The 26,635-nt window shown below is 44.4% G+C and overlaps 1 protein-coding gene across 7 annotated transcripts in view; it reads right to left on the reverse strand.

Moving 5' to 3' along the window:
- ITPR1 (inositol 1,4,5-trisphosphate receptor type 1) overlaps positions 1-26,635 on the reverse strand; it is a 324,913-nt gene that overhangs the window by 82,124 nt on the left and 216,154 nt on the right. For 6 of the 7 annotated variants that reach the window (XM_029918487.1, XM_029918486.1, XM_029918483.1 and 3 more), the window contains 2 exons: positions 22,246-22,378; positions 19,992-20,182 (listed from right to left, as the gene is read on the reverse strand). The exons of the other annotated variant lie outside the window; for it this stretch is intronic. In XM_029918487.1, coding sequence (XP_029774347.1) covers positions 19,992-20,182; positions 22,246-22,378 — 324 coding nt within the window. The remainder of the gene's footprint in view (positions 1-19,991; positions 20,183-22,245; positions 22,379-26,635) is intronic. 7 annotated transcript variants of the gene reach the window in all.

Consider the following 26,635-nt stretch of genomic DNA (forward strand, 5'->3'; position numbering starts at 1 on the left):
CTCTAGCAATATTTAACACTAAAATCAAACAGATTTCATAAAGGCAAGTCAGGCATCCTTCTAGAGGACCCTGGACCTTTGACCAAGGAACAAGACCTTAAAGAGACTCCACATTTTCTCCAGATTCAACACTCAAATCTCCTTATAGATGCCCAAATCCACCATCTTTTGTGGGGGTGTAATGGCACTCTCTTCCAGCCAAAGATGGGAGATAACAGAAAGCCTCCAGAGAAAAATAAAGATCACCAATGGAATGTGAAGTAGTTCCCACCCCCGAATTTGCCTGACATCGCAGGGGACTTAGTAGGGACTTCCTCAGGCATCTTCCTCAAGTGCAAGAAGGCGTCGCTGGTGCTCTTCATGTCAACATGAGGCTTATAATAAGGAAAGGTGGGTGTATACAGCAAGTGAGACTTTGGTTAGACTTGAGGAAGGACTTTTGTTAAAGCACTCAGGGAGGCTTGAGAACCTCAGTCCATGGACATCTACTCAACTAAGGAAAACGATGAGAACAATCTCAAGTCCATGTCTGGGGCTGCAGAAGGGGCACACCAGCCTCCAGGAGTGCTCTCCAGACCTGGTTCTAGGACTCAATGAAAAGTAACTTCTGGTGGTTAGGGTGAAGTTCGCAGGTCCTATTTCAGCTGCCCACAGACCTGCCATGGCATCTGTAGCATGGGTGCACAGGGGCCTTCTCAGCGAGCCTCCAACCTGCACCGTGAGGCCTGGAAGGTGTGTGTTGAAAAACAACACCAGAAATTCTGACTACATTATCGCACTAGAGGGCACAGTGGGCCGAGGCTGAGTCTGCCCGTTCCTTTCCACACTCAGGGTTCCATCCATGCTACTGAGAAAGAACACTAACACATGCGTTGGAGAGAACTTTGGCTCTGGGTCTTCTTCCCATTCTGTGTGCTGAGGGCAATGAATCAACAGTGACTGACTTTTCCTGCCCTAAAACCTGCAGGGTTCCCCAGGGTGTCCAGTTTGAGCTCTGTATCCTTCACACACCCATTTCCTGTGTTTGCACAGAGAGCGACAGGTACTCTGAGAAAGGGCTCTGTATCCCTCACACAGAGTAAGGTCCAAATGGATGGGCAGGGGTGGCTGAGGAGCTGGGTCATTTGTTAGCATGCAGCCTCAGTTTCCTCACCTGTAATGGGGGAAAGAAGAGAAGTACCACCATCTTGAGAGGCCTGCCGGACGGAGTAAAGGAGGCACCTTGGATGAGAGCCTGGCAGAGGCCTGGTACCCAGTAGAGTTTTATACCAGCCACTTTCCCTTCTCTGCTCTCCACAAACCTATGACAAATCTACCTGACCATAAAATTCAAAGAAAAATAAATCCACTCTGGCCTGCCGGGGGCAAGGACACTGGCTGGCAAAGAGCAAAACATCAGTCAGAGTGAGTGCCTTCCTGTTGGACATTCCAGCCACCCTCAGTGGCCAATTCAACCAACTCTCAGGTAACAGCTCCCCTGTAGGCCCCATAGAGGAAGCTCCAAGACTTGTACCCAACCCCACAGGCACCCTTCACCTAGCTCTAGCCCACCATGTAGCTTCCCTGTGGCTACAGACAACATCCTTGGGATCAGACAGTAAAATGTACAGATGGCCAAGAGGATGGAGACAGTAGGATGAAATTACACAGCACTCATCTGTGTAAGTGCTGTGTAATATATTATGGCTTTGGCTGCAGTAATGTGTATCCAAGCAGGTGATGGCCAGAGCCAACTTGGTGCCCTTTAGAAGCACTGACTAGGGGTTGGCAGGGGCCGCAGAGATCACTTAATCCAGCCTCCCCTCTGACGACAGGCATGTTGCTGGGGTCCAGCCATCATTTCATGCCCTGCTTCCCACATCCCTCCCCATTGCTACGCTTCGACCACCTTGGTCTCCTTCAGCTCTGGCAACAGCCCACACCAGCCTGTCTGTCTGAACACCCTTGCCCTCTGCTCTTTACATGGCTGGTCCCCATCTGTTAGGTTTGGGCTTAAATGGTACCTCCTTGGAGAAGCCTTTCCTGACCATCCTAAGTGGGTTCTCCTTGACACTCTACGCCCTGGTGGTTTCCTTTCTCATGGTTCTCCCAGTGGGTTAATTATTTAACTGGTTTACTAGCCGTATCTCTCCCATTGGACTGCAAGCTCCTAGAGGGCAGGACTGACTACATCATGGCCAACTCATATAATGCATGGCACCCACTAGGTGCTCAGTATGTATCTGCTCTCTTGAGGAACGCACAATAATTCTGTAGGAGGTTTGTTTCCCAAAAACTTAAATTGAATCAAGCTTTGCATCACGGCAGCTAAAACTTAACTCAATTACCCAAAGATCCCTGTCTGTGAAAGCCTAAAGTCCTGTCAAATGGAAAAAATGAAGCATTCCGAAGACCAGGTGAAGGTGGCTGATGTGGCCTTCTTGCCTCTGAGAGGCTGATCAGGCTTGTACACATACTTCTGTGATGGGCTCAGGCTGCCTGGAGATCCTAATCCATCTAGTTAACTGTTAACTACTCCGGCCCCACTGACACCTACATTATTAACTAGGGAGCAGGAAGGACAAACATTTGTGAGCCTCCCATCTCAGTACCTGGCTCGCTCTCTGACACGATAACTTACAGGCTCTTGGGCTCAACAGTTTGTGGGCTTGTGTTGCAAGAAGGCTAATAAAACACATTTCCCAAACACTGTGTGGTGAGGCCAACTGAAATACATCCTCCTCAAATGCAGTATAATTTTTAAAATCCTGAATGCAAAGGGAAGCAAGCGGCTAGAAGACGTTAGATGGCTTACAGGACTACCCCTCAGTGTCTGGTCCATCCTGATGGAAGAAAGTTTAAAACCCTGACATAAGAAAGTGGAAGAAACATCAAGACAGCCTCTGCTATTTTCAAACAGGACCATGGAGGACCCTTAGGAAATGTAAGTGGGCAGAGATTTTTCAGTAAAAAGAAGGGAGGCAGAAGTCCCCAAGCCAGCTGTGAATGTCCATCAGGTTCTGAGGCCCAAACCCCGTGCTTCTGCACCAGGTGCTTTTCCTATCCCTGTGTCAGGATTCCCATTGTTGGCAGTTTCTAACAAGAAAAATATTTTCAACCATGAAGTTAACTCTGTTGGAAGAGCTCCAAAGGGAAAGTCCCTCCAGTTACTCAGAGGGGAAAAAAAATTACCTTCTTGGTCTGGAATCTGGGGATATTTTATGCAGATGTCTCTAACAGAAGTTAATAAGGGGAAGTCAGCTTGCCTTTGATTATTCAAACAGGCTACTGCTATTAAGTGTTGCACAACTCTTGGGCAAGGCAGGGGTGGGTTCTGGCTTTTTTTTTTTTTTTTTTAAGCCTGTCCTCATGGGAACTACTTATTCTTTTCTAAGAATATTTCATTCTAACTTCCCTACTCACATCTTTCTAATATCTCTGCTCTGGCAGGAGTGTGGCCAGTAACACGGGGCCAGCTCAGAAGGCTCTGCGGAGGGCACTCCTGGTGCCCGCCACAGAGGAGTTCTGAGAATGTGAGTTCCATGTCCCTGCTGAGAACTGGAGGGAGGAGCCCCCCCCCCCTGCTTTTTTGGTACAGGCTGAAAAGTCAACCTGCAACCCATAGGTAACAGAAGTTGCCCAAGCCTCAGGAATTATTACTGTGGGACAAACACATTCTCTTATTTTCATGTGGTTCTATTTTATAATGTGCTAGGTGACACAGGAGACATCCATCCACCTAGGGCAAGAGTACACAGGAGGATGGAGGGAAATACAAACAGCCCTTCTCCTCGGGGGCATAGCAACTGTTCATACAACTGACAATGGAATCCACCTGGTTTGGGAGCAATCCAACAGCAGAAAAGTAAGCTTCTATTGGGTGAGATTAAAGATGTCTGGGATAGGTCCCTATAATGGAGGGGCTGGGTAATAAAAAAAAGAAAATCATGAAAAAAGAAATAGGGGAGGATGAAAACAATATACCTTAGCGGAAACTCTTCTGATGTCCTGGAGCCACACAATGCAGAGCTCTTGTTGGGGGCGGGGGGATGGGGGAGGAAAAATAAACTGTTTCCGGAGACAGCTCCAAGAATCATGAGTAGGTGTGAGAAACAAGGAAGCTTATAGATTAAAAAAAAAAAGAAAGAAAGAAAGAAAAGGGGGGAAAGGAAGGAGTCAGGGAAGGGGGGGTGAGATCTCTGGGAGACAGGAGAATTAAAGAACACCATGGCAACAAGTCCGTCCACCTACCCCGGCCGCCCACCCACAGCCAGATTCTTTGCTGACGCACTTGAGAACAAGCTGGTTCCTACCAGCTCAGGAAGGTGAGCAAACCCAGAGAGCTCATTAAATCCCTTCTCAGCGACTCTTGTCTGCCTGCAGATAGTGAGCAAGGAGGATATAAATAGAAGTTATATAACATCTCTTTGTTGATTCCTGTGCTTACCAAAAAAATGCAGCATGACCTTGTTTTTTCTGAAGCATTTTCTTCGGCCTACTGGTTGAAGACTTTAATCAAGTTAGGTATCGTCTTAAAGTTTAAACAGCAGGATACAGATTTCCAAGTTCAGGGTACTCAGAACAATGAGCCAAGTTCGGAACCCTCAGGGTCAAGTCCTCCTCAGGTATACAAAACTATCCAATAGCTATACAAAGTTTTTAAAGGAAATGTGTAGCTGCTTCTTAGAACATTTCCTGATGATGCTAGGGGTAATATTAATTCCCAAGAGCAAAGAACCATTAATAAAATGGCTTCTTGGGATTTTCCAAAGGAGGTCAGAGCACTTAAAAAAATATAGATGTATGTATGATTAAATAACTGATGGCTTCTAAATGCCTCCAGGCATAATCAGTGCACCTTTCCTCTCTTAAAAGGCCAGATATTAAGGGTCCAATGGATATCCTCAGAGACATCTTCAAAAGTGAGCACTGCAGGGAAACACAATTCTGCCTGAAATCCAGCCCAACCTGGCCAGTCCTCCAGGGTCTGCTGGGGCTTCAGAACAGACTCCCAATTTGGCGCCTTTATGCATAGGTATTTAATAGGAGTGTGTGCTTAAGGATGCGCTGCAGAGCTCAGTGACTCTGATACCTTGTCTAACCTGTTGATACCACGTAACTCTTAGGAACTGTTGCCATGGGAACTTGTCCCTCTCTAGCATTTGTTGGGAAATGTTACAGGTGCTAGAGAATTCAATGCCCTTAGTCTCAGTAAGCTTTTTCTGAGTTCACAAAGTGTGACTTCAACCAAGAGGACTTTCAAACCCATGATGGAGGGTTTTGAACCCAAATATCTTCAAAGGACAGGGGTTCATTGCACAGGGCATGGCGGGGAGGCGTGCTTGTGCTGGGATAGCCTGAGAGTACATACAGGCCCCACTTAGCATTTAAATTCTATATACAGTGTTTTTTAACACATCATATCACCTCAACAAAGATCCTGTAGGACTCTAAGTAGCTCAGACAGTGACCCCAGCAAGAGACGCTGTGGCTGTCATCCCTGAAATGAGATTTCCTTTCTCATCAGAACTGGTGGGTGGGCAACAACAGAATAATGCATAAATTCAAGCAGGACAAGAGTCCACATCCCCTGCCGGACCTCCAGTCTGGGGACAGTCACTTGAAATGCTTCAGCCCATCTCTTCAACTGAGTGGCTTTAAGCCTCCTGTCTTCTCCTCCTATAAGCTCTTGCCAGAAAAACAGGCTCTACCTTCTACAATATGAACAGTGCAGATCTGGTAGGAACCAACACATCTCCATGTCCCGACGCAGCAATGTTGCCAGGTAACAAATGTAGAAATATACTCAGAAAACTGTATGTGACAATATACAACCTCCGCGCTGCAGCTGATAACTGAGGGAGTGTTAAAACACCATGTTCTCTTAACACTTGGGCTTTTGGTGTGAAAATAAAATTAAACGGGATACTTCCTCTTGTAAATATAAGACAGGCATACAACTCACACATGCATCCACTAATTGGAAATAGTAGAGGGGTTTGCAACAACCATCTGCAATGCACCCTGGCTTTCACTCCCCACTCTCCCTGCCAACATGAATTCCAGAAAACTCAAAGAAACATAACTGAGCAAGAGCCCTTCTTATATCAGGGAGACGTTCACCTCTGACTGCAGACAGATACCCAATAAAGGACACCACTGGAAACAAAAGGAAAACTCCTACATCATTATAAAATTCACCATGCTTCCATTATGTGGGTTTATAAGACAACTTTTAAAATTCATGGCCTAACCACGCAGTGATTCCTTGCCTCTTAGATAAAATAACCAGGGCATCCTAGCCCTAGCCCCAACAATAACAAGACAGACACTGCTTGTGTAGCCCATGAGTGGAAACAGGATAAGGCCCTGACATTGTACTCCTGTATCTTAAAAGACTTTCTAGCATGGTAGAGAGTTGGGAGATGTTGGAGAGGCAGACTGGATTCAAATCTCAGCTTTGCTAATTGAGGTGACTTTGAGGAAGAGCTCTGGCTCTTTTGAAACTCATTTTCCTCATCTGTAATCGGACCTACTGGACCTAGCCTAGATAAAGTACAGCACCGTGTGCAGCTCCTGCCCTCTTCCTTGATCTTTCCCCCCAAATGACTATTCTCCAACCAAAGACCCAGTGCAATAGCCTCTTTGGGCAAAATGGGTAAAATGTGAGACCTAATAAGCCTCACATTATGCCAGAATACATGTGGTTCTTTATATGCAAGTAAAAAAACAAAACTTGTTAATATTATAATCTAACCTTTCCTATAAGCCCTAATTAAATGAGCTGCCTCTGTCTCCGCAGAGAGGAAGTTACACAAGAGTTTCCTTGTCATTAACTTTCATAGACCTGGGAACATGGAACTTGATAGAGGTGAAACAGCATGTATAGCACTGGGAGAGTTTTTATTTAGCAAACAGGACACTAAGTCTAAAAGAGAAAGGCTTTCACGATGTTACTCTTTGTTATTCACATGCCAGTATTATAACCAAAGCAAAGCCACCAGCGACACGAGCTGTGTTTTGATGTATTCAGAAGGCACAGAACCTTCCACAGAGTCCATCCACCAAAAGACCAACCAAGAGTGAAGCCACAAATCCTGATTTGCCAGATAAATGGAGGCAAGGTCCTCAAAAGGGGTCCATAGCCCCCTTCCTTGGTCCCCAGGCAGGGGGATGTGGACCATGTCTGTGCCAGAGAAATCAATGGAGTCTTCTCATACAAGGAGGTACCAACACAGAGAGTGGAGAACTCAGACTCTGGCAGCAATCTCAAACACAACTATCTCAGTGGCCCTGAGCAAGCACCTTGACCTTCTGGATCTTTTATTTCCCCTTTAGTAAAAAGGGGTCATGGCAGTACCCACACAGGATCACCATAGAGAATAAATGAGATCATGTGGAGAAGGCATGTAGTGTAGCTCCTGGAACAAGCACGCTCAGATTCTGGTACTCATTATCACTACTACTATCTCATTATTAAGAAGAAGAAAAAACAGACCCTTAGTGTTTTGGGCAACATAAGGATATTTCTCCAAAGTGACATTATATATTTCCCTTAGACTCAGATAAATCTAATTCCATTTTACCCCTAAACTTAGACAGTGCCCCCCTTTTATAATTTTTTTAAATTTATTTATTATTGAGAGACAGAGCATGAGCCGGGGAGGGGCAGAGAGAGGGAGAGACACAGAATCCGAAGCAGGCTCCAGGCTCTGAGCTGTCAGCAAGCACAGAGCCCGAGATGAGGCTCACACTCACAAACAGCGAGAGCATGACCTGAGCCAAAGTCGGACGCTTAACTGACTGAGCCACCCAGGTGCTCCTAGACAGTGCCCGTTTTAACTGTTATAACCACTAACAACAAATTTTCACAGCATAATGTTTATATCCTAAAAATTAGGCTAGCATATCACGATGGCCATATAAGGGTCAGAGCTTCTGTTCACTCAGTGTATATTTACTGAGCACCCACCATGGCCCAGGTGCTGAGGAGTAAGAAAGAGGTTTGATCCTGGATGAAATTACATTCTTTGGTGGGTGAGTGGAGAGAAACACATATAACCCACAAGTAACCATGAGCAATTACTGTGTGTTAAGCACCATGTTGAGCTTAGTGTCCTGTACATATCATCTCATTTAGATCTCAGAAGAAGCCTTGAGAGTACTACTCTTGACATTGACGTTATGTACACACAGGGTTCCCTTAATCTAACACACATAGGGCGTTTTCTGTGAAACCTGGGGGTGAAGACAAGCTTGCTTTCTGTTCCCTCAGGTCTTAGAATGAACTTCCACTTAAAGTGTTCCCTTGGGTCTTAGAATGAACTTCCACTTAAAGTCACTATAGTGAATGAACAGCTTAGTGGTGTTGGAGAGCCCCTACCTCTGCCTGAGAGGATCAAGAGAAAGTTTCCAGAGCAGGAGACTTTTCAGATAGGCCTTGCAAAGTATTCCAGGCAAAGAGAATCAGGGCACGTCCCACATGGAGCAGAGGCCTCTGAGTACACAGAAGGAACCAGCAAGTGAACAGATGCTGCTCCAGGACAATGGGCGTGGGGGTGTGGGTGCAGAAACGCAGGCAGGCCCAGATCCTGCAGCATGCCACTGGCTGCCATCATCTCCAGAAGGTGGTTAAGATATAAAATGAGGTGGTCAGGCTTCCGTTTGGGAGACATCATTGATAGCAGCATGCAAGAGGGGAATGCCCAGAGGCAGGGAGGGCTTTAAGAGGCTATCCCAGTTATCTGGGTGAGACAACCAGGCTCAGAACTCACACAGCCACGTGGTGGTCAGAAGCAGGAATTCTACAGCCAGAGTGACTTTCAAGTCCCAGCTCCTCCCACCCCAGCTGGGCAAACTTGGGCATTTAACCTGTAGGTGCCAACTATCTGACTCATACAAGTCCTAACTGAATGCTGACCACTGAACTACTGGGAGGTGGAGTGGGCACAGATTAAGTAAGAAAGGACCAAGACCACTGGCATCCAGATATCTTTCCTGGGCAATAGGAGGGGTGCTGGTGAGCCCCTTGACCAGGGGATAGAATACAAGAGAGTAAATGGGACAGAGAAAGGAAGGTGACAGGTGCACTTGAGGTCATACTAACCTAGAGTTAACACAGGTGGAGATGGATGCTCAACGGGGATTTAAACAGAAATGCAGAAATCAGCAAGGAGGTGGGGCCAGCAGCTACACCTTTGTGAGCTGTTGGCATAAATGGTAGCTGGAAGCCATGGGAGCGGATGAGATCACCCAGGGAGTTTGAGAAAAAGAAGACAAACAGGCTCCAACATTTCAGGTATTTTAAGATTAACTGTATATGCCCCAAGGCCAGTAGGAAACCTTTGTAGGAGGCACAGAAATAGCACAACACCGAGCCCTAAGGAAGTGACTAACTTAAAATGTGGTGGTCTGGGGTAGGTTGGTCAGAGAGGGCTCAGAGATGAAAAACCTGCAGTCACAGCTATATGGACTCTTAAGCCACATGTACAAATCCCCATGGGAAAGAGCTGCTTTAGTCTGCTTTCCAAATCTGCTGAAAGGTGATAAACAGGGGTAATGGGATATATCCGAGTAGAGAAGGTGAATGAAGGGAAGACCACCTCTAGGAAAAACAAATAAGACTTCTTTTAAAACATATACCACTGTCTCTATATACCTTCTCCTACCACCCCCCCACACCCCCCCACACACACAAGAGAAAGGAAAGAAAAAGTAGACATCCCTCTTTTCCTGAATTCTAGCTTATTAAGTGACTAAGTGGCCACAGTTTCTTGGGACTTAGGATATTGGTCATCTGGTGAATATTTACTAAAAACCTGTCATTGCCATACCAGGGGATTGAAGAATACAGAACAAAGACAGAAAGACATGGTTCTTTCCCTTCAACAGCTTAATATTTAGACAGCAAAGATTCAACAAGCACAGGGATTGGCAAAGATTTCCATAAAGGGACAAATGCTAAATATTCTAGGCGATACGACCTCTGTTGCAACTATTCAATGCTGCCCTCAGAGCATGAAAGCAGTCAGAGATAATACTAATGGAATAAGCATAGCTGTGTTCCAATAAAACTTTATTTACAAAAGCAGGTGGCAGACTGGATTTGACCTATTGGCCATGCTTTGCCAAGCCGTGGACTAACACATCACAAGCCAACAGAGGACAATATGGTGTCACCTTGGAAATTCATAAGATGCATTCACTCCCTCCTTAGAAGTCCTTAAGGAAAGTTAGGAAAACATAAACCTCTTGCTAAACCTGAAGAAGAGAAGGAAAGAGGAAAATCTGGATTTGTTGTGGATTTAAAAGGATAAAATGAAATACTGGCTAAATATACAACCTCTTTCAAGTCTTCCCTTTTTTTCCTGTTCTTTAGTCAAATGTTGGAGACCACAGAAAATCCAATGATTCCTTTGAAGACCCTCCTTAGAAACCAAATCCTGCTCCTAGATTCTGCACAAAGGGAAAAGCTTAACATTCTGCCTCCGAAGATCTCCCTTCAACCTCCAATAAACGTAGCCCTCTACTGGAAGTCCAGAAGAGCAGATACATGTACCTGTTCACTTCTGCTGGCTTTGCTATTGATGGCTTTGCTATTCAGGAAAAAGGAAAAATAATATTGGGTCTCCATTTCCTCTATAAACATGAGCCAGGGTGCATACTTTTCCCTCAAAGCACCTCAACAGGACTGGGTTTCTTTCTTTTGTTTTTTTTAAATGATTATTTATTTTTGAGAGAGAGTACAAGCAAGGAGGGGCAGGTTCCAGGCTCTGAGCTGCCAGCAGAGAGCCCAACGTGGAGCTCAGACTCTCCAACTGTGAGATCATGACCTGAGCCAAAGTCAGACACTTCACTGACTGAACCACTCAGGCACTCCAGGACTGTGGTTCTTTATATCCAAGAAAGGAAGAGCCACACATGGATCTGCTGATAATCTTTGTCATCACTTCTTGTCCTGAACTGCAAAACCAAGCCAATAGGCCCATGCCTTCTCTAGTGTCCACCGTCCCCCGGAGAGCTGCCATGACCAGCTGTGCAAGGTGTCACTTTCTCTTTTCAGAAAGGTATTCACATCTTATGTTCCCAAGAATGGTAACTACCTTTAAATGTTGACTTTCTACCTCAAAACCTGAATTTAGACCAAAAATCTTAAAGGAGCTTTCAGTGACACATCAGTTTCATGGGAATGGAGAAGAAGGGTACAATGGTAAGGTATGTTATGTCAAAAAAATTACTTGGACCACAAAAAAAAAGGGGAAGGAAAGTAAGTGCCTGGGTCACGGAGCACTCAAAACCACAGAGTGACTGTGCCTTTGCTTCCCCCTACACCCAGAATATCTGTCAGGAAAGCTAACCAGTACCCAAGGCATGGTAGTGTCCTGACCTTGTGGACCTCTAACATCATTTTAAATATTCAGAGGGACTTAGGTGAACTAATATGAAAACAAGGTAGAACAGAGCACGGCCCCCCACCCCCGACCCCTGACCAGATCGTAAACCATTACACAGAAACAAAAGCTTTTTGGAGTCAGCTTTTTGACAAGAAACCTATTTTTAAAAATGAAGTCCATTTTTTAAATAAAAAACATTCATTAATAAAAAATATCAGCATATCCTTCTATGACCCCAGCGACTGTCTGAGGCACTTGCTATGAGCCACCCTAACAGTCCCAGGAGCCCTGTGAGGCGGTCACTCTAACCACCCTGCTCTCCAGCTGGCAGCCAGGCTGACAGAGGTCAAGGACTTTGCTCCATGTCCTGAAGAGCGACTTGGCAAAAGCAAGGCTCAAACCTGGACCTTCCTCATTCCACATCACCAATCCCCAGGCAGCAGCTCACACGCGTGTGCTGTCCACCAGGACACGTGCTTTACCCCCAACGCTACTCCGTTTTATCCTCTCAACAGCTCCATGAGGAAAGGACTTAGTTTTTCGTATTTTACAGATGAGAAAGCTGAGTTTCAGAGCATCCTGAACAAGTCCAAGGTCACCCCCCTGGCCGAGGGCAGAGCTTGGATTCCAACACAGGTGTTTCCACTGCGGAGGCCAAGTTCCTTTCCACGTCAGAAGCCACCCTTCTAGGCAGCATCCCTGAAGTCTCTGACCCTTTACCCCCAGCTCTCAGAGGGCCAAGAGGCAGCTGTTCAGACCCTTCACAGCTCCAGCTGAAAGGCAGAGAGTCCAGGAAAGCCTGCTGGGGACAGGCCACCTGCCTCCCTTTTATTTCAAGGCCAAAGGCTCCCAACCCCCCACACTAGGGCGGGGGGTGGGAGGTGGGGGTGGTGGCAGCCATCTTCTGACTGCAGCAGGCCATGCTCATTTCCCACATGGATAAAACCTGAGGTCAGAAAACACCACTTAGAAGTGACTCATTTCTGACTTCCCTGCCAAAAACAACACCCTTTTACGTAACTTGCTCACACACTAATCTCCTCCTCCTTCTAAGGGTGAGAGTCCTGTCAAATCAAGGCTGCTTGTCCTCACAGACTGGCCTTCCATTTCCAGCAAAGGCAAATCAAGTTGTCCTTTCCACCCTCATCTCCCTGCTAACTGGAGTCAGAGGTAGCCAGACCAATGTGCTCCTCCAACGTGCTCTTCTGTTAACTCCTTCTGGAAGAGGTGGGAGATCTCATATATAATATTGGCTCTTGGGCTTATTTCTTGAGCCAACCACAAAAAATAAGTGTGTGGTGGAGGACAGGCCCCAAGGACTAGGGATCTCTCTCAGATGGGTTTGCAAGCCAGTTTCCCGATGGAGCACTTCTCACATTTTCCATCTCCAGCTGCGTACGTGCAGACAAGAAAGCCCTTTTCGGGTGTGTCTGTAGGCTAGACTTGGCATAGGAATAGCTGTGGGCAGCCATTTGATACATAAAATTCAATGTGCTTCTGCGACCAGAAGCAATTAGTCCAAAAAAATTTTTTTGTTATGTCTGTCTCCTTAATTTGCTATGAGGTCCTCTATGGTCATGTCAGCACATATATCCCCCAATATCTGTATTTGCTTTAAAAAAAACCCCCAAAACAGGGGTTCCTGGGTGGTTCAGTCAGTTAAGCATTCAACTTTGGCTCGGGTCATGATCTCAGAGTTCATAGGTTCGGCCCCTGTGTGTGGTTCTGTGCTGACAGCTCAGAGCCTGGAGCCTGCTTCAGATTGTGTGTCTCTGTCTCCATGCCCCTCTCCTGCTTGCTCTCTCTCTCTCTCTCTCTCAAAAATAAACATTAAAAAAATAATAAAATTTTAAAAATTAGAAAACCCCCAAAACACAAGCTATGGTCAAAGATATACTTTCTCCTCCTCTTCTCCAGGTGAGGACGGCCTCTGCCCTCCCACAGGGAAGAGGAAGCAGAGGGAACTTCCCCCGGGGTGCTGGTGGGAACGTCTCAGGAGGAAGGAACACAGAAATTGGCAAGGACTTGAAGGACGGATATGCAAGTGCCGTAAGGCTTGCTGAGCCCTGAGTGTGCCAAAAATTAATTCATAAGCAAATGCTTATTTTATAGTTTCCCACTTGCTACAAAACACCAAGCAGAAAGATCCTTCTGAGGGCTGGTAGGAAGGGCTGAGGGTGGGGAGGAAACCAGAGTGGGGAGAAAAAGCAGGGGTTGCTCAAAGAGAAGCCTGATTCTATGGTCTGACCATGTGTCACCCCCTCTTGAGGAGCCCAAGGGAGGTGGTAGCGTGTCCTTGTTCCTGTAAGCACAGGGCTCACCATGAAGTCTGAGTTGCTCTGATGGCCCTCAGGTCTGAGGAGTTTGGAGATTAGTATTTATCCCTCAGATAAGCCAGGGCACAGACAGAAGATGCTTGAAGACTTAAGGACACCATCCCGAAGAGTCCATTATGCCAGGATGGGAAATACCCTAAATGTGGCTTCCTGTCAATTGAGGGCTTTAGGTGAGGATGTGATAGGTAACAAGGTTTCAGAATAAAGGAGAAAACTCTCTCTGTGAGAGTTCCCAGCAAGTACTACATGTCTGTATTTTTGGATTTCCAAAACTGATTCCTCCAAGCTCTGGGCAATGACATTCAGAACTTTTGGAGAGCTATGGGCCCCACTGACTTCATCCTCAGGACTGGGATGAATATTCACAAACTATCCAGGAAGGGAATGACATGAGTCATCACTTCTTCAAAGACAGGACTTAATTTTCGGGGCAAATTTTTGCGGCAAACAATGGTGCCTCTCTCTCTCTCTTTTTTTTTTTTTGAAACTTTAGCACCCAACTCAGAGGTTTGACTGGCCCATGGTAGGTGTCCAATCAATTATAATTGGGGGGTTAGGGGTGGGGGAGCCCGTTTCCAAAGGTCCCCACCTCCACACAATTCTGTCCTAATATGCACATGTCCTCATCTCAACAACAGGGGAAGTTTTCCTCACCCCTGTCTGAAATTGGGCTGACCTTATGACAAAGCCTTGTGACCGACTTTGACCAAAAGGATGTGGCAGAAGTGACATTCTAGGAGTCCCCTGGGCCCAGGACTTAAAAGGATTTGTACCTTCCACTTTCTGCCTCTTGAAACACTACTTAGACCCCAGCCACGATGCTCTAAGAATTCCAAACCACATGCAAAGGCCACGTGGAGGAGAACCAAGGCAATCCAGGTGACAGTCCCCACTGAGTTCCAGGATGAAAGCCAGCACCAGTGGTCACTGTGGCCGGCTACCCAATCAAGCCCATGCCAAAATCACATAGTATATAAGAACTGCTCAGCTGAGCCCAAGCCTACAGAAGAGTCACAGGTGTCAGAATGGTCACTGCTTCAAGCCCCTAAATTTTGAGAGGGCTGCTAAAATGACAGAACTGAAACACGGGGGTGGAAGGAACAAGAGGCACATGGCATTTGATCTAGTTCTGTAGCTCTGAGTAAGTCAGAACCCTCACTGAACTCCAGTCTCCTCAGACTCCAATGAGGTCACCTTAGTAGAAGGACTTTACACATAGTAAGTCCCCAAGCCCAGGTAGAAGGGCCCTAGTCCCACTGTCTTTGCTACTGAGCTCTGCAGCCATACCCATCCCTGGTCTGCCGATGCCTTTGTCCCTGAAGGTGACAAAGAGTTATGTGGTAAGAATGTGCAAGTCATCTCTCTTTATAAAGTACCTACTATTCTTCCTCAGACCTTTATCATCATCCTACAGAACGCAGCCGCCTCAGGCAGAGAGGTCCAGAGAGCCAGCTGCCCTGGTTCACATCTTGGCTCTGCTACTTACTTACTACATGATTTGCGACAAATTCCTTAACGGGTTTTCATCTTAGTTTCCTCACTTGTAAAAAGGGGTAATTATGGCATCTACCACCTATAGAGTGTGTGAAGATTAAATGAGAGGGTACATGAAAATACATTGAAGCATAATTCCTGACTCACAGTAAGCACTTAATTGGCTATTATCATCACCATTATGGCTTTTGATTTTGTTAATTTTTAAAATGATCACATGGTAAAACTCACTTTTTTGGTGTACAGTTCTACAAACTTTCACACATGTACAGACTCATGCAGCCACTACCAAACGCAGGAGACAATGGTAGTGTTATCACACACAAAAAAATCTCTTGTGCTATTTCTTTACAGTCAAATTCTCCCTTTGCCCCTAGTCCTGGAAAATACTGATCTGTTCATCACCACAGTCCTGTCCTTTCAAGAATGTCACAGAATTAGAACCACGTAGTATGCTTCCTTTTGAGATTGGCTCTCTTTTCTTGGCATAATGCCTTTAAGATGCATCCAAGTTATTGCATTTATCAACTGTTCCTTTTTAAAAATTTTTTAAAAAATGTTTATTTTTTAGAGAGAGAGAGAGCAAGCGAGCAAGCGAGCAGGAGCAGGAGATAGGCACAGAGAGGGAGACACAGAATCCAAAATGGGTTCTAGGCTCTGAGCTGTCAGCACAGGGCCCGACGTGGGGCTCGAACCCACGAACCGTGACATCATGACTTGAGCTGAAATCAGACACTTAATCAAGTGAGCCACCCAGGTGCCCCAATAGTTTGGTCCTTTTTTATTGCTGAGTAGTATTCCATTGCATGGATCACTGGGAGTTTGTCATCATATTTTTCATAATTATTTTCATAAGCCAAGGAAAAGTTCAGAAATGGAATCAGCCAAACATCACTGCTAGGTTCTAGGAATTCCTGGGAAAATGTTAATAATTGCCTATAGGTTCTGATTCAAGGCAACAAGGAGCCCAGGGGTCCATACTGATGCCTCGCACATGATAGACACAGGAACAGAAATCCAGGAATAACTTCCTTAATCCCACACAGACCCAGACTGGCAGGCGGGTCTCATTCTCCTTCTCTCTCCATGTGAAACATGTTCTAAATCCCGGGAAGAGGTGCTTACAAGCACAAAGGTCCTTCTGCAGCCCTCTTCCTGGAGAGGCGACACGTAGTTTGGGAGCCCCATAGCCCTCTGCACTTCCCTGTGACCACCCTTTCTACCACCTGTCACTGAGAAGCATTGATCCATGGAAGCCCACCTGACCTCCGCCTGATTTCCCTTCCTGACACAACAGGACAATGTGAACAGGAGTACTGGGCACAGCGTTGCAGCTGGACCTTAGCCAGCCTCGAAAGGATTACAGCATTTCAGCATTCATTAATGGTCACATCGGCAGCATTAACCCAACTCAGACTAACTTCCCACAGCTGCTCATTTGTTACTTCAACCAGCCTCTCTAAAGCAGATGAAATTTTGAAACACTCTCCCTGGTGCTTCAAGGTTCTTAACTGGCTCCAGACACAACCCGAGTTCCATATCATTCTCTCCAGAGAAGGCAGGCTTGGGGCCGAGGGAGATCTAACAAGTCAACTCTAGGCTAGAATCGATTTTCCTGGAAACCTGGGTCTCTATGAAAGCAGTGGGCCAGATTCTGCCCTCCACCCTCTGAGGTCACAGAATGGGGGAGGGTAGGAAAGTACAGGGTGAGGGAGAAAGGAAGTGTGAGCATGCGTGCCCTCGGTGCTATGCCCTCCCATCCTGGCTCACCCACTCATGAGCACACTGGCTCCCTTAAGAGAAAACATCTCCACTCCCTGTGAGGCTGAACTACTGGAACTCTATCATGGCAGTTCATCTGGAGCCTGAGCTTATGAGTAATAAATGTGTGAAAACATGAAACTAATATTCATAATTACTTTACAAGATAAAGAACTTGAAGGAAAAACAGCTTCTGGGTGCCTTGCCATCACCATGAGGGGTACACTGTGAAAAGCGCGGCACCCCGCCAGAACCATCTTGCCAGCCAGCCTGAGCGCCAGCGGTCCTCAGCCCCCGCGGGCCCTTTCCAAGTTTCATTACTCCTTAATTAATGGTGCCTTCATGCGTCTCATCATCTAGACTCTTTAAAACCTCAAAGAGTCAAATGGGACCTCTGACCTTCTCATCTTCCTAAACATCTATTTAGGTCCCATTCTGGCCAACATTTACCAACTATCAGTGGGTCTAGGGTCCAGCCTCAAACAAGGAGTGTTGGAGAGTCCACATTCATGATACATACACCGTGCCTCAGTAGGTTCCGTATGTTTTCTTCTCCCCAGTGTTTCTTTTCTACTGATTTATAACTTACATACAATAGAGCACACCAATTTTAATTGTATGGGTCACTGACTATGAAACAGGGACGTACCCAGGTAACCACTCCCTGGACAGAGACATTAAATATCTCCAGCACCCCAAATGGTGCCTCTCCTAGAAAATATCCTTTCCCATGTTAGGACCCATTTTATCACAGAATTCTTTTCAGTTGAAGTTACTGTTAGCTCTCCCCAACATAATTGCTAATTAACTTAATGACTGATCTGCCACCTTCTACACCCTCTTCTCAACTCACCTGTGCAGCACTGCCAGATCTGTAGTCCTAAATGGCAGCCCCAAGGCTCCTCGACGGACTGCCCTGTGCTGCACACACCCCCCTCCAGTCCCTGTTCACTCCCTTTGCCAGTTCAGCTCAGTCTGATGGACCCGATTCCTGTTCTGTCAGGACCCCTCCAGCTCCAGCACCCTGGGCCTCCTCTTCCCTCCCAAGCGGCACAAGAGAGCTGCCCCGTGGCCCAGCTTCATGCCCAATTTCCACCCTTTGACCCACAGCCATCCTTCAAAGCCAATCTCATCAAAACAAAACCTTCGCTGACTTCTCACACAGTTGTGGTTACTTCTTTGGAGGGAAGTACTTCTTTCCGCGTTATCATCCTTACCTTTTAGGTGGTATTACTATTATCCTTGAGACAAATAATGTGTTTGCTTTCTTGTATTCTTGCTAGATTTTTCAGTTTCTTCAAGACTAAGCTTCTAGGGTTTCTTTAATTAGTAAATCTTAAAAACCAGGAAGAAGAAGGAATCACCTAGGGTTTCCAACTTTTTCTTTAGCCGGAGGGGGGAAAAAACCTGTCACCCACCATTAAAATTCTTTCATTAAAGCAAAGACATTGGAGCTAAAACAAATATTGGAGAGGATGTAAAATCAGAATAAAATAATAAGATGATCCTTCAAAGTGAATACACTTGGTTTATGAAAAACTCACCACAATGTTTCCTTCTTTTTATATTTGACTATGCCTGGAGAACATTCTCATAGACCAACTGGCTCCAGTGTCTAGAAACCACTGCCTTACAGTCCCGACTAAAGCACTGTGTACACACAAAGCACTCAGTAAATGTTTAGTTCAACTGATCTAGTCACTGCAAATCATGTGGTTGAAAGACAAGGAGTGTTTGAGCACTGCATCCATTCCAACATAGCAGTAGGTGGCCCTGGCCTCATGAGGAGAATGATGACAGGATCCATCCATGCTCATTGTCAGACTCACACGTGACAAAATCAAACAGCAATCCCAACATGTCACAACCCCAGTGCAAGTGACAACTCATGTAAGCACTGGACTTGCCCATGGCACCAATCTCTAGTTATGGCAGTGCCTAATAATGAACTTCAGAAGAGTGTGTTGGGGCAAGCAGGAAATTGAGGGTGAGAATACAGGACCCCCACAGTTGACTGTGCAGCGTGTCCAAGCAGCAGGTGCCTGGGAGAGAGAGCAGAGGCTGAAATTCAACTTGGCCCAGGACAAACCTCCCCACAGCAGCGCATGTCCTTCTCTGGTTTGCACAAAGAACCAAGACTTGATTGATCAAGACTCTGAATTTAAGTTCAAGCCCAAGAATTTAATGTCAAATATACACATAAGGGAAAATTTTATGGTGTGTTGCTATAACTCAATAAAGCTGTTATCAGAATGTGTACACACACACACGAGTTAAGTAAACCCTTCCTGAGGAGCCAACAAAGAAGGAAGACTGCATGATGAAGGGGATAATAAAATACTTAAAGAAATAATTTTAATTGCTATTTCTATATGAAAATTATAATTATTAAATTCACTAAAACTGCCTTATTAAGGACTTCTGTCAAGAATTATATCAAGTTTACTTATTGTTTTAAAATGTTTATCATACCCAGCTAACAAAAAAATCAGCTATACATCTTTGACCAACCTAGTCTCACTTTTCCTCATTAGTACAGATTGGTGTTATTAGTTCAAATGGTTATATTGAGCTTTTCACTTGAAAGGTAGGGAGATTTATAGCCAATATTGATAGATATAAAAGTTAAATCCAAATAGCACGTAGAGTCCAAAATCCTCTTTGGTCATGCTCTGATGGGATCATTTATGATCTTGGATAAAAACTGTAAATACTCTTCATTCAATCATTCATTGAACAAACATAAACTTCCTACCATGCCCCAGATCTTGGATCAATTTTCTTTGCACATCCTCAGCAGTTTATCATTTTCAAACGTAACTCATGTTTTGAAACCAAGTCTAAACTATGACTGAATGACCAAGGAATACACTGGTAGAATTCACCTTCCCCAAGAACAGAATTTTGTACTTCAAGAATGAGCTGTCCATCATAGAAGAGTCTTGGCATCACCTGGGCGTCTGGCTTCCAAAAGGATTCTTTCCCTGCTCAGTAGGGATGCCACAGAGCAGTCAAGCTGCCGTCTTACCTGTATAGTGGTGTTGCCTCCTTCCAGAAGGGCAATGGCCAGGAGAATGCTTTCATGAAACACTCGGTCACTGGATGCATTCATTATGAGGTCAATGACCAGATTGGAGGCACCCTCCTTGTCGAGGTGGCACTGAACCTCAGCCAGGCTCATCTCACCCCTGCTTGTGGAGCTGGACCCAGAGCCTCCCGCTAGGAAGATGGAATATTGTTCTTATTAACCACAATCAGAGCAGTGAACAAACATGTATTGTGTACTTACTGTGAGCCAACAGTTACTGCACTAAACATTTTAACAGTATTATCTCCTTTAACCTTCTTAAAACAAAAAACCCACAAGGAAGGTACTAATTATTAGCACAGAGAGGAAGTGACTTTTCTTCAAGGGGGACACCTAGCTTATAAGTAGCAGAGATGGTAACTGAACGTAGGCAGATAAGATGAAGAATTATATATTTCCAGCAAGATACCTAAAGCCATCTAGCCAAGAGTCTCTCTGGCATTAGAATCCAATGACTAGGTGCAGAATTATCAAGAACTAGTTTGACTTTAAGAGATAAATCAAACTTATACATGTCTTAGAACACTCCTTAAGAAAATAAAATCTATAACAATCACATTAGCCCTGTTTCTAACAAACCCACCCTAGCTAGCCCCAAACTCACCCTTTCACATAATTTATCTGTTCGTTTATTCATTCAATAGGTACTCTGTGCTTGGCATGGAGCCAAGAGCTGGGGATAGGAGAGTGGATAAAACAAATCAAATCCCCATCCACACTGAGCCTGAGATGACATGAATAAACTTAAGAAGACAGGGCCTATGTCATTTAGTGGAATGGATTCCGACTGTGTTTAGAAAGTGCCTATTTAAGAACTTGTCTTGTACTATTATTGGCAATAACTGAAACATTAATGTACATGGGGACATGGGCTGATCAATTTCAGAAAAAACAAAATCATCTATCAGTCCTTCCCTGCAGACCTCAGTTCAAATGCCACCTCCTTTACAATGCTTGTCTTGACTATCTAGATCCATTACATCCATAGTGCAAAATAGAAATTGGGTTACCAATCTTCTCTCCTACAGCTTTTTAAAGGAGAACTGATTCATTTCTAAACACCCGAGCACCCTCATAATGCCTCCCCAGGACCCACATGTTTGTGGGGTGACCCCACTACAGAAAATAAAGTGAAATAGCTTTAAGATGTTATGTGAGGAACCTCTGCTTGAGAATCCCCGGGAACTTTCATGTGAAACGCTAAGGTCCTGTTCCTGGAACAGTCTGCAAAGTGTATCCGCACTGAAGCTGCACAGCCCAGGAAGGGAGCAGATATGCTTCAAGCTTTTATCTGGTGAGAAACTCAAGGTCCTTTTCCAGAAACTGTTAGGATAACTTTATTAATCACCAAATATTTTGGTGCTACTTACAGAATCTGCATAACAATAACAGTCACCATTAGAGACAGGGAATCAGACAACTTGTATTTGTGCTTCAAGCAATGAGCTCCTATACCACCAACTCCCTGCCCTGCGTCAAATCAATACCCACGGTTGAGTTCAATCTTCTTGCAACTTTTACCTGTAACTGTGCTTACCATGTTTTGTAACATCTTTAAGGATTTATTTTTGAGCAATTCTGGACAGGACTTTATTTATTTTCTATTTATGTATTTATTTTTGATGGTAGGGAGGTAAACTCTTAAGAATTTGGGAGGCTCACAGCACAGGCATTAGAATTAGCTGTCTCAAGGTTCTAATTATAGACCAGTCACTAATAAGCTTCCATTTTCTCTGTTAAAAAGGGAGAGCAACACTACCTTCCATGGAATGGAGAACTCGGAGGAGCAAACAAGAACGTAGAACACTGGAGAGTGCCCCTGGCACTCATCTATACCATAAATGGGAGCCTTCGCCATTCTCGCTGCTAACATCACTGTTATTTAATGGGAAGAATGATTCCTAATGACCACAAGAAAACGGGCAGAGAAATCAAGTTCCTTGAGTCATTCAAAAATCATCACCAAGAGAGTTGCTGTACGGGAAAGAGGGGAAAGAGACTTAGCCAATATCTAATTGCAGGGAAATATTTTTAGCTATCACTTTGATGGTAGACCAAAGACAAAACGAGTTGCTAGAAAACACACTCGCAACGCAAATTCATCTGAGTTTCAACCTGTTAAGTAGAAACATGTACCTCTCATGTGGCACATTCAATTCACATGTGCAGCTAATTAGCACACAACACAGCCTACCTCCTCCCCCAGGCTTGCTGGGTCCTCCTGGTGACAGCGGGCCATTGCCAAAGCTGGTGAGGCTTTCTCTTCTTCCTGAAGGTCTGATGTTTCCATAGTAACGGTTGACCAAAATTTGCCTGAGCGCCTCACCCTTAATTCAAACAGGATAATGAAATCAGGTTCTGAATTCAATGCATAACTGAGTTACTAACATTCAGAAAACATAGGGGTTCTCAGTTATAATTGGCTCAGTTTCACTCAGTGAAAAAATAAATTATTAATAAAAGCATTTGGAAACTGTGAAGATAACTTCTTCAATATTTTCTCAGGAAACCACATCATTAAAAAAAAGCAGCAATCTAGAATATTAAATATCTCAAATACTCTCTCTCACGGACGTATATACAGAACATTAATTTTGAAGGGCAACTAACAATAACAAAAAACAAAAAAGTCTCTTTGGGGTAAGCCAATAAAATTCAGACTAAATGAGAATTTTACAGGTCACCTTTCACGTAGCAGTATAAAAATGTTACTCTGGGCACAGGGTTTATTCCCAAGATTGTAAGAGAATATTAAGACATAAAAGTAATACTGTATACGATAAGCTAAAAGTAAGCCTTTCTAAGAGAAATAGTCAATGGGTCAAGTGAAGAAAAATGCTATGGAAACTAAGTGGCAGACATCAGACATGTCACTCAAAAACTAAGCACCATGGATGAAACGACGTTTGCATTGAAATAACAAGGGAGGGGAATAGGTAGGGATATAAATGACACAGAGCAGCAACGAGTTGATGGTTGTTGAAGCCAAGTTATGCATGCGGCTTCTCAAAAGTCTTCTGACTCTTCTTGTATATATTTGAACATTTCCACAATAAAATGTTTTAAAAATATAACCAGCAAAGGAATCTTAGAGAGAAAACGTAACGTCTCCCACAACTCCAAACAAAATAAATAAATGAATAAATAAATAAATAAATAAAACTGTGATTTGTTCTCTAATGCTGTGAGGACACTGGCAAAGCTGCACAAAGCAGCAGGATTTTATTCTCAGCTCTATTCCACTTTCTTATGCTAAGTTACTCCCAAGCCACCTCCCAGTCTGGAAGCTTCTGAAAGTCCTAGGCTGTATGGTTCTCCCCCACACTCTTCCCCAGCGACAAAGTAGTAAGGCCTGGAGTTCCTCTGGCACATCATCAGGAGGGGTAAGTGAGGAGTCTAGCAGAGAGGAGGCGTGTTGCAATATAGCAGGTGTCTAAAATAGAGGCCCAGGAGTCCTTCTGAAGAGACCTGCAATGGTAACATGAGCCAGGAGAATTTAAAGTGATTTGTTAATTAGCTCCAAGAATAGGTCTGGAGACTTCAAGTAGGGTGTCTGCAAAGTAAGACGGGATGGAACAGACAGGACGCCAAGAAGGGCCCTGAGAGTGGCAAAGAGGCCAGGAGGCCAGAGGGAGGTGGGAAGGGAACAAAGGAGGAAGGAAGGAAACTCCTTAATTCAGCATCAAAATCAAGGTCCCAGGACTACAATGCCAAATTTTTCTTCTCTCTTAATTCATGCTGTTGGTCAAAGACTCCAGGGACAAACTGGGATGGGATAAACAGGAGAGGGGGGTGGGCAGTAATGATTTTTAACTCAAAGCTCAGGAAATAGAAAAATCTCTATTTTCTTCCATTCCACCCACAAATTTCTCTCACTGTAGTTCAGCAAAGGAGGGCGCTTCTATTAGCTCATAAGACTTGTTTCCCACCTTGAACATCTGTAAACACAAAATTCCAAGAGTTTCTGCTGAAGGGAGAGTTATTTCTGAGATTTTCATGTACTTTTTTTTTTTCATGTACTTTTTAAAGAGACTGCATTTGGTACAGTATTCTTTAGTGGCTTAGAAAACCACATTTTTGTCATAAAGGTATAGCTTTGCTGGTGTTTACGTCTACAGGACCAGTACAAATACATTGATACTCTCCAAAGCAGTCACTGAGAGCACGGTGATTTGAAAGGCTGACTTAATTCTTTTTATGAAGGATATTGAAGAAGACACAAAGAAATGGGAAAACATTCCATGCTCATGGATTGGAAGAACAAATATTGTTAAAATGTCAATACTCCTGAAAGGCTGACTTCATAAGAAAAATACAAATTTCAAAGGATAGTTCAAAAAAGCCTACTCAGAAAGGAAAAGGGAAAAGAAACGGTTACCTCCACACACTGATTCTAACAGGAGATTGAAAGTGATTTCTGTTTTTCAACATGATGATGTATCTATTGGATTTTCTTTCAGTAACATACAGACTTTGAATTCCCACAATAGGGAATGGTTGACAGATTCTTTGGGCATCACAGGGACACTGTCTGAGAGGGAGACAGCAGAGTGGAGACCTACAAAAAGAAGACAGCCAACGCAGCCGCCCTGGTGAGTGTCTGCAAGATCGCAGGGTTGAATGGTCCGGTCACGGGCAGGGTGACTGTCACCAAGTGGCAAACACCCATCCTTAAGCAAGTGTCAACCACAGCCCTCACCCTGTAATTCCACTTTGGGAGGGAGCGAGTCAGGTTTTCCAGTCCTGAGTTCGAGGGGAATTAGCCAGACGGCGGTCAGTTTGTAACCAAGCAAGCGGGAGGTAAAGAAAGGAACACACATGTCGCCTGGGAACACGTGGACTCCAGGAAGAGGAACTTCACATTTATGCAGCCTGGATGCCAACCGAAGCTACAAAGGGATCTCGCATTACCATTTTGTCTCTCTTTCCACAGAAAAACCCTGGCAGTAACCATAGCAACTGATGCATCAAATGGTACATTTTTCCCCCTTAAGAGAATATCATGAAATGTGCTAATTATGGAAAAACACACACGTACATTCTACCCTACAAACTTTTATTTTTTTCCCTCTTTTAATTATAAGGTTTTTGGCACATATTCACCTCACCTTCTCTACACACACACACATACACACACACAACACACTTTTAAGGTGCAGGGGAAAAAACCCACGGAGCATGTGAGATTTGCCTTTTTTCTTCCTTTTTTTTTTTTTTTAACAAGTTGAGATTTATTCCTTTTCTGAAAGAATAAAGATTGATAATTTTAGGTAAAAAGGGAAAAAGAAAATGGACAACATTATAAAAAGTTATGCAAATCCCTAGTGTAAAAACTTAGGTTGAAGAAAAATTCTGTTTCTGAGCCAGGAGTTTAATTTGGGAAAAAATCAAAATCCGCAGAGAAAAGCCTTCCTAATCATTGTGGTATAAATTACTCAAGAGCACAGAATTGTTCACAGCGTACTAGGCTCAGCAACCTGACTTCAGAAAAGGAGAAAAAACCCCAAAACCGAACTCTGCAAATAACGTCACTTCTTCAGTTTTAACATTTTGCCCTGCAATCCTTGTAAAATAATAGTAATTTTTCCCTAGCAGCTTAGACCTGTAGTATGCAAACAAGTATCAGATGTTTGTCTTGGGAAGAAATTCCACACACACATTATTACCTAAGACTGAGAAAAGGCAAAGGCCAAGGGCTTCTTTTGCAGGAAGTCTAATTTTAAAACTGTAAAAATGGCAGATCAGTGACGGAGAGTCATGAAACCAAGCTCTTGCCTTGCAGTCTGTTTAAACAAGTTTCATTTCTATCAGACTAGTCGGTAAGGACAGGTGGGAAGATAGCCAAGTGCTGAACAAGGCACTAAGGAGTTAATATTGCTACTCACACAGGAGAGAAAAAGTAACTTTTTGGCTTACCAGGTTCTGGCCACTTAAAAATCATGTGCTTCAGGAAATATCACCCTCTCACATGAGTGGTGGGCCTTTGACATCTTAGCACTAAGGAAGCGCCTTGATTTTAAAATACCTGCCCTTTGTTACTACTGTATACCAAGTGGCTCAAGTGTTTCAAGCTGTAAGGTAGTTAGAGCAGTTAGCATCCCTTGTCACACTCCAGCCACTGTGCTAAGTGCTTCATGTGCACAGCCCAGCACAACAGTCCTAAGGGGTAGAGCCTATTAATGGTCCCATTTTAAAGCAGAAGAAACTGAGGCCTCAAATCACACTGCTAGTGCTTGGCAAAGGGAGATTTGAACTTGTCTCTAATTTTGAAGCTTACATGCTTGTGAGCATTCAACACTGTGCCCCTTGGAAACGGGCCATGAGAGATGGCTGTCGGTCTTTACCAGCTACTTCTAAGGCCCATGGTAATTCTTAAAGGACAAGCAAGACTGAAAACACAGGAATTCCAGGGGCCCTCAGTCAATGAACTCCAAGAGATCCATGATGCTGGAGAAGAAGGGATGAATGACAACTCTCTGGGAGCTGTTCGTTGGTCATAGCCTGAGAAATTACAATCGTAGAAGAATAGAAAGAATTTGGGACATAGTGGGACAGGGCAGGGGCTGGAGTGGGAGCAGAACAAA

Source organism: Suricata suricatta, chromosome 12, assembly GCF_006229205.1.
Source record: "Suricata suricatta isolate VVHF042 chromosome 12, meerkat_22Aug2017_6uvM2_HiC, whole genome shotgun sequence".
In the NCBI taxonomy this organism is placed as follows: Eukaryota; Metazoa; Chordata; class Mammalia; order Carnivora; family Herpestidae; genus Suricata; species Suricata suricatta.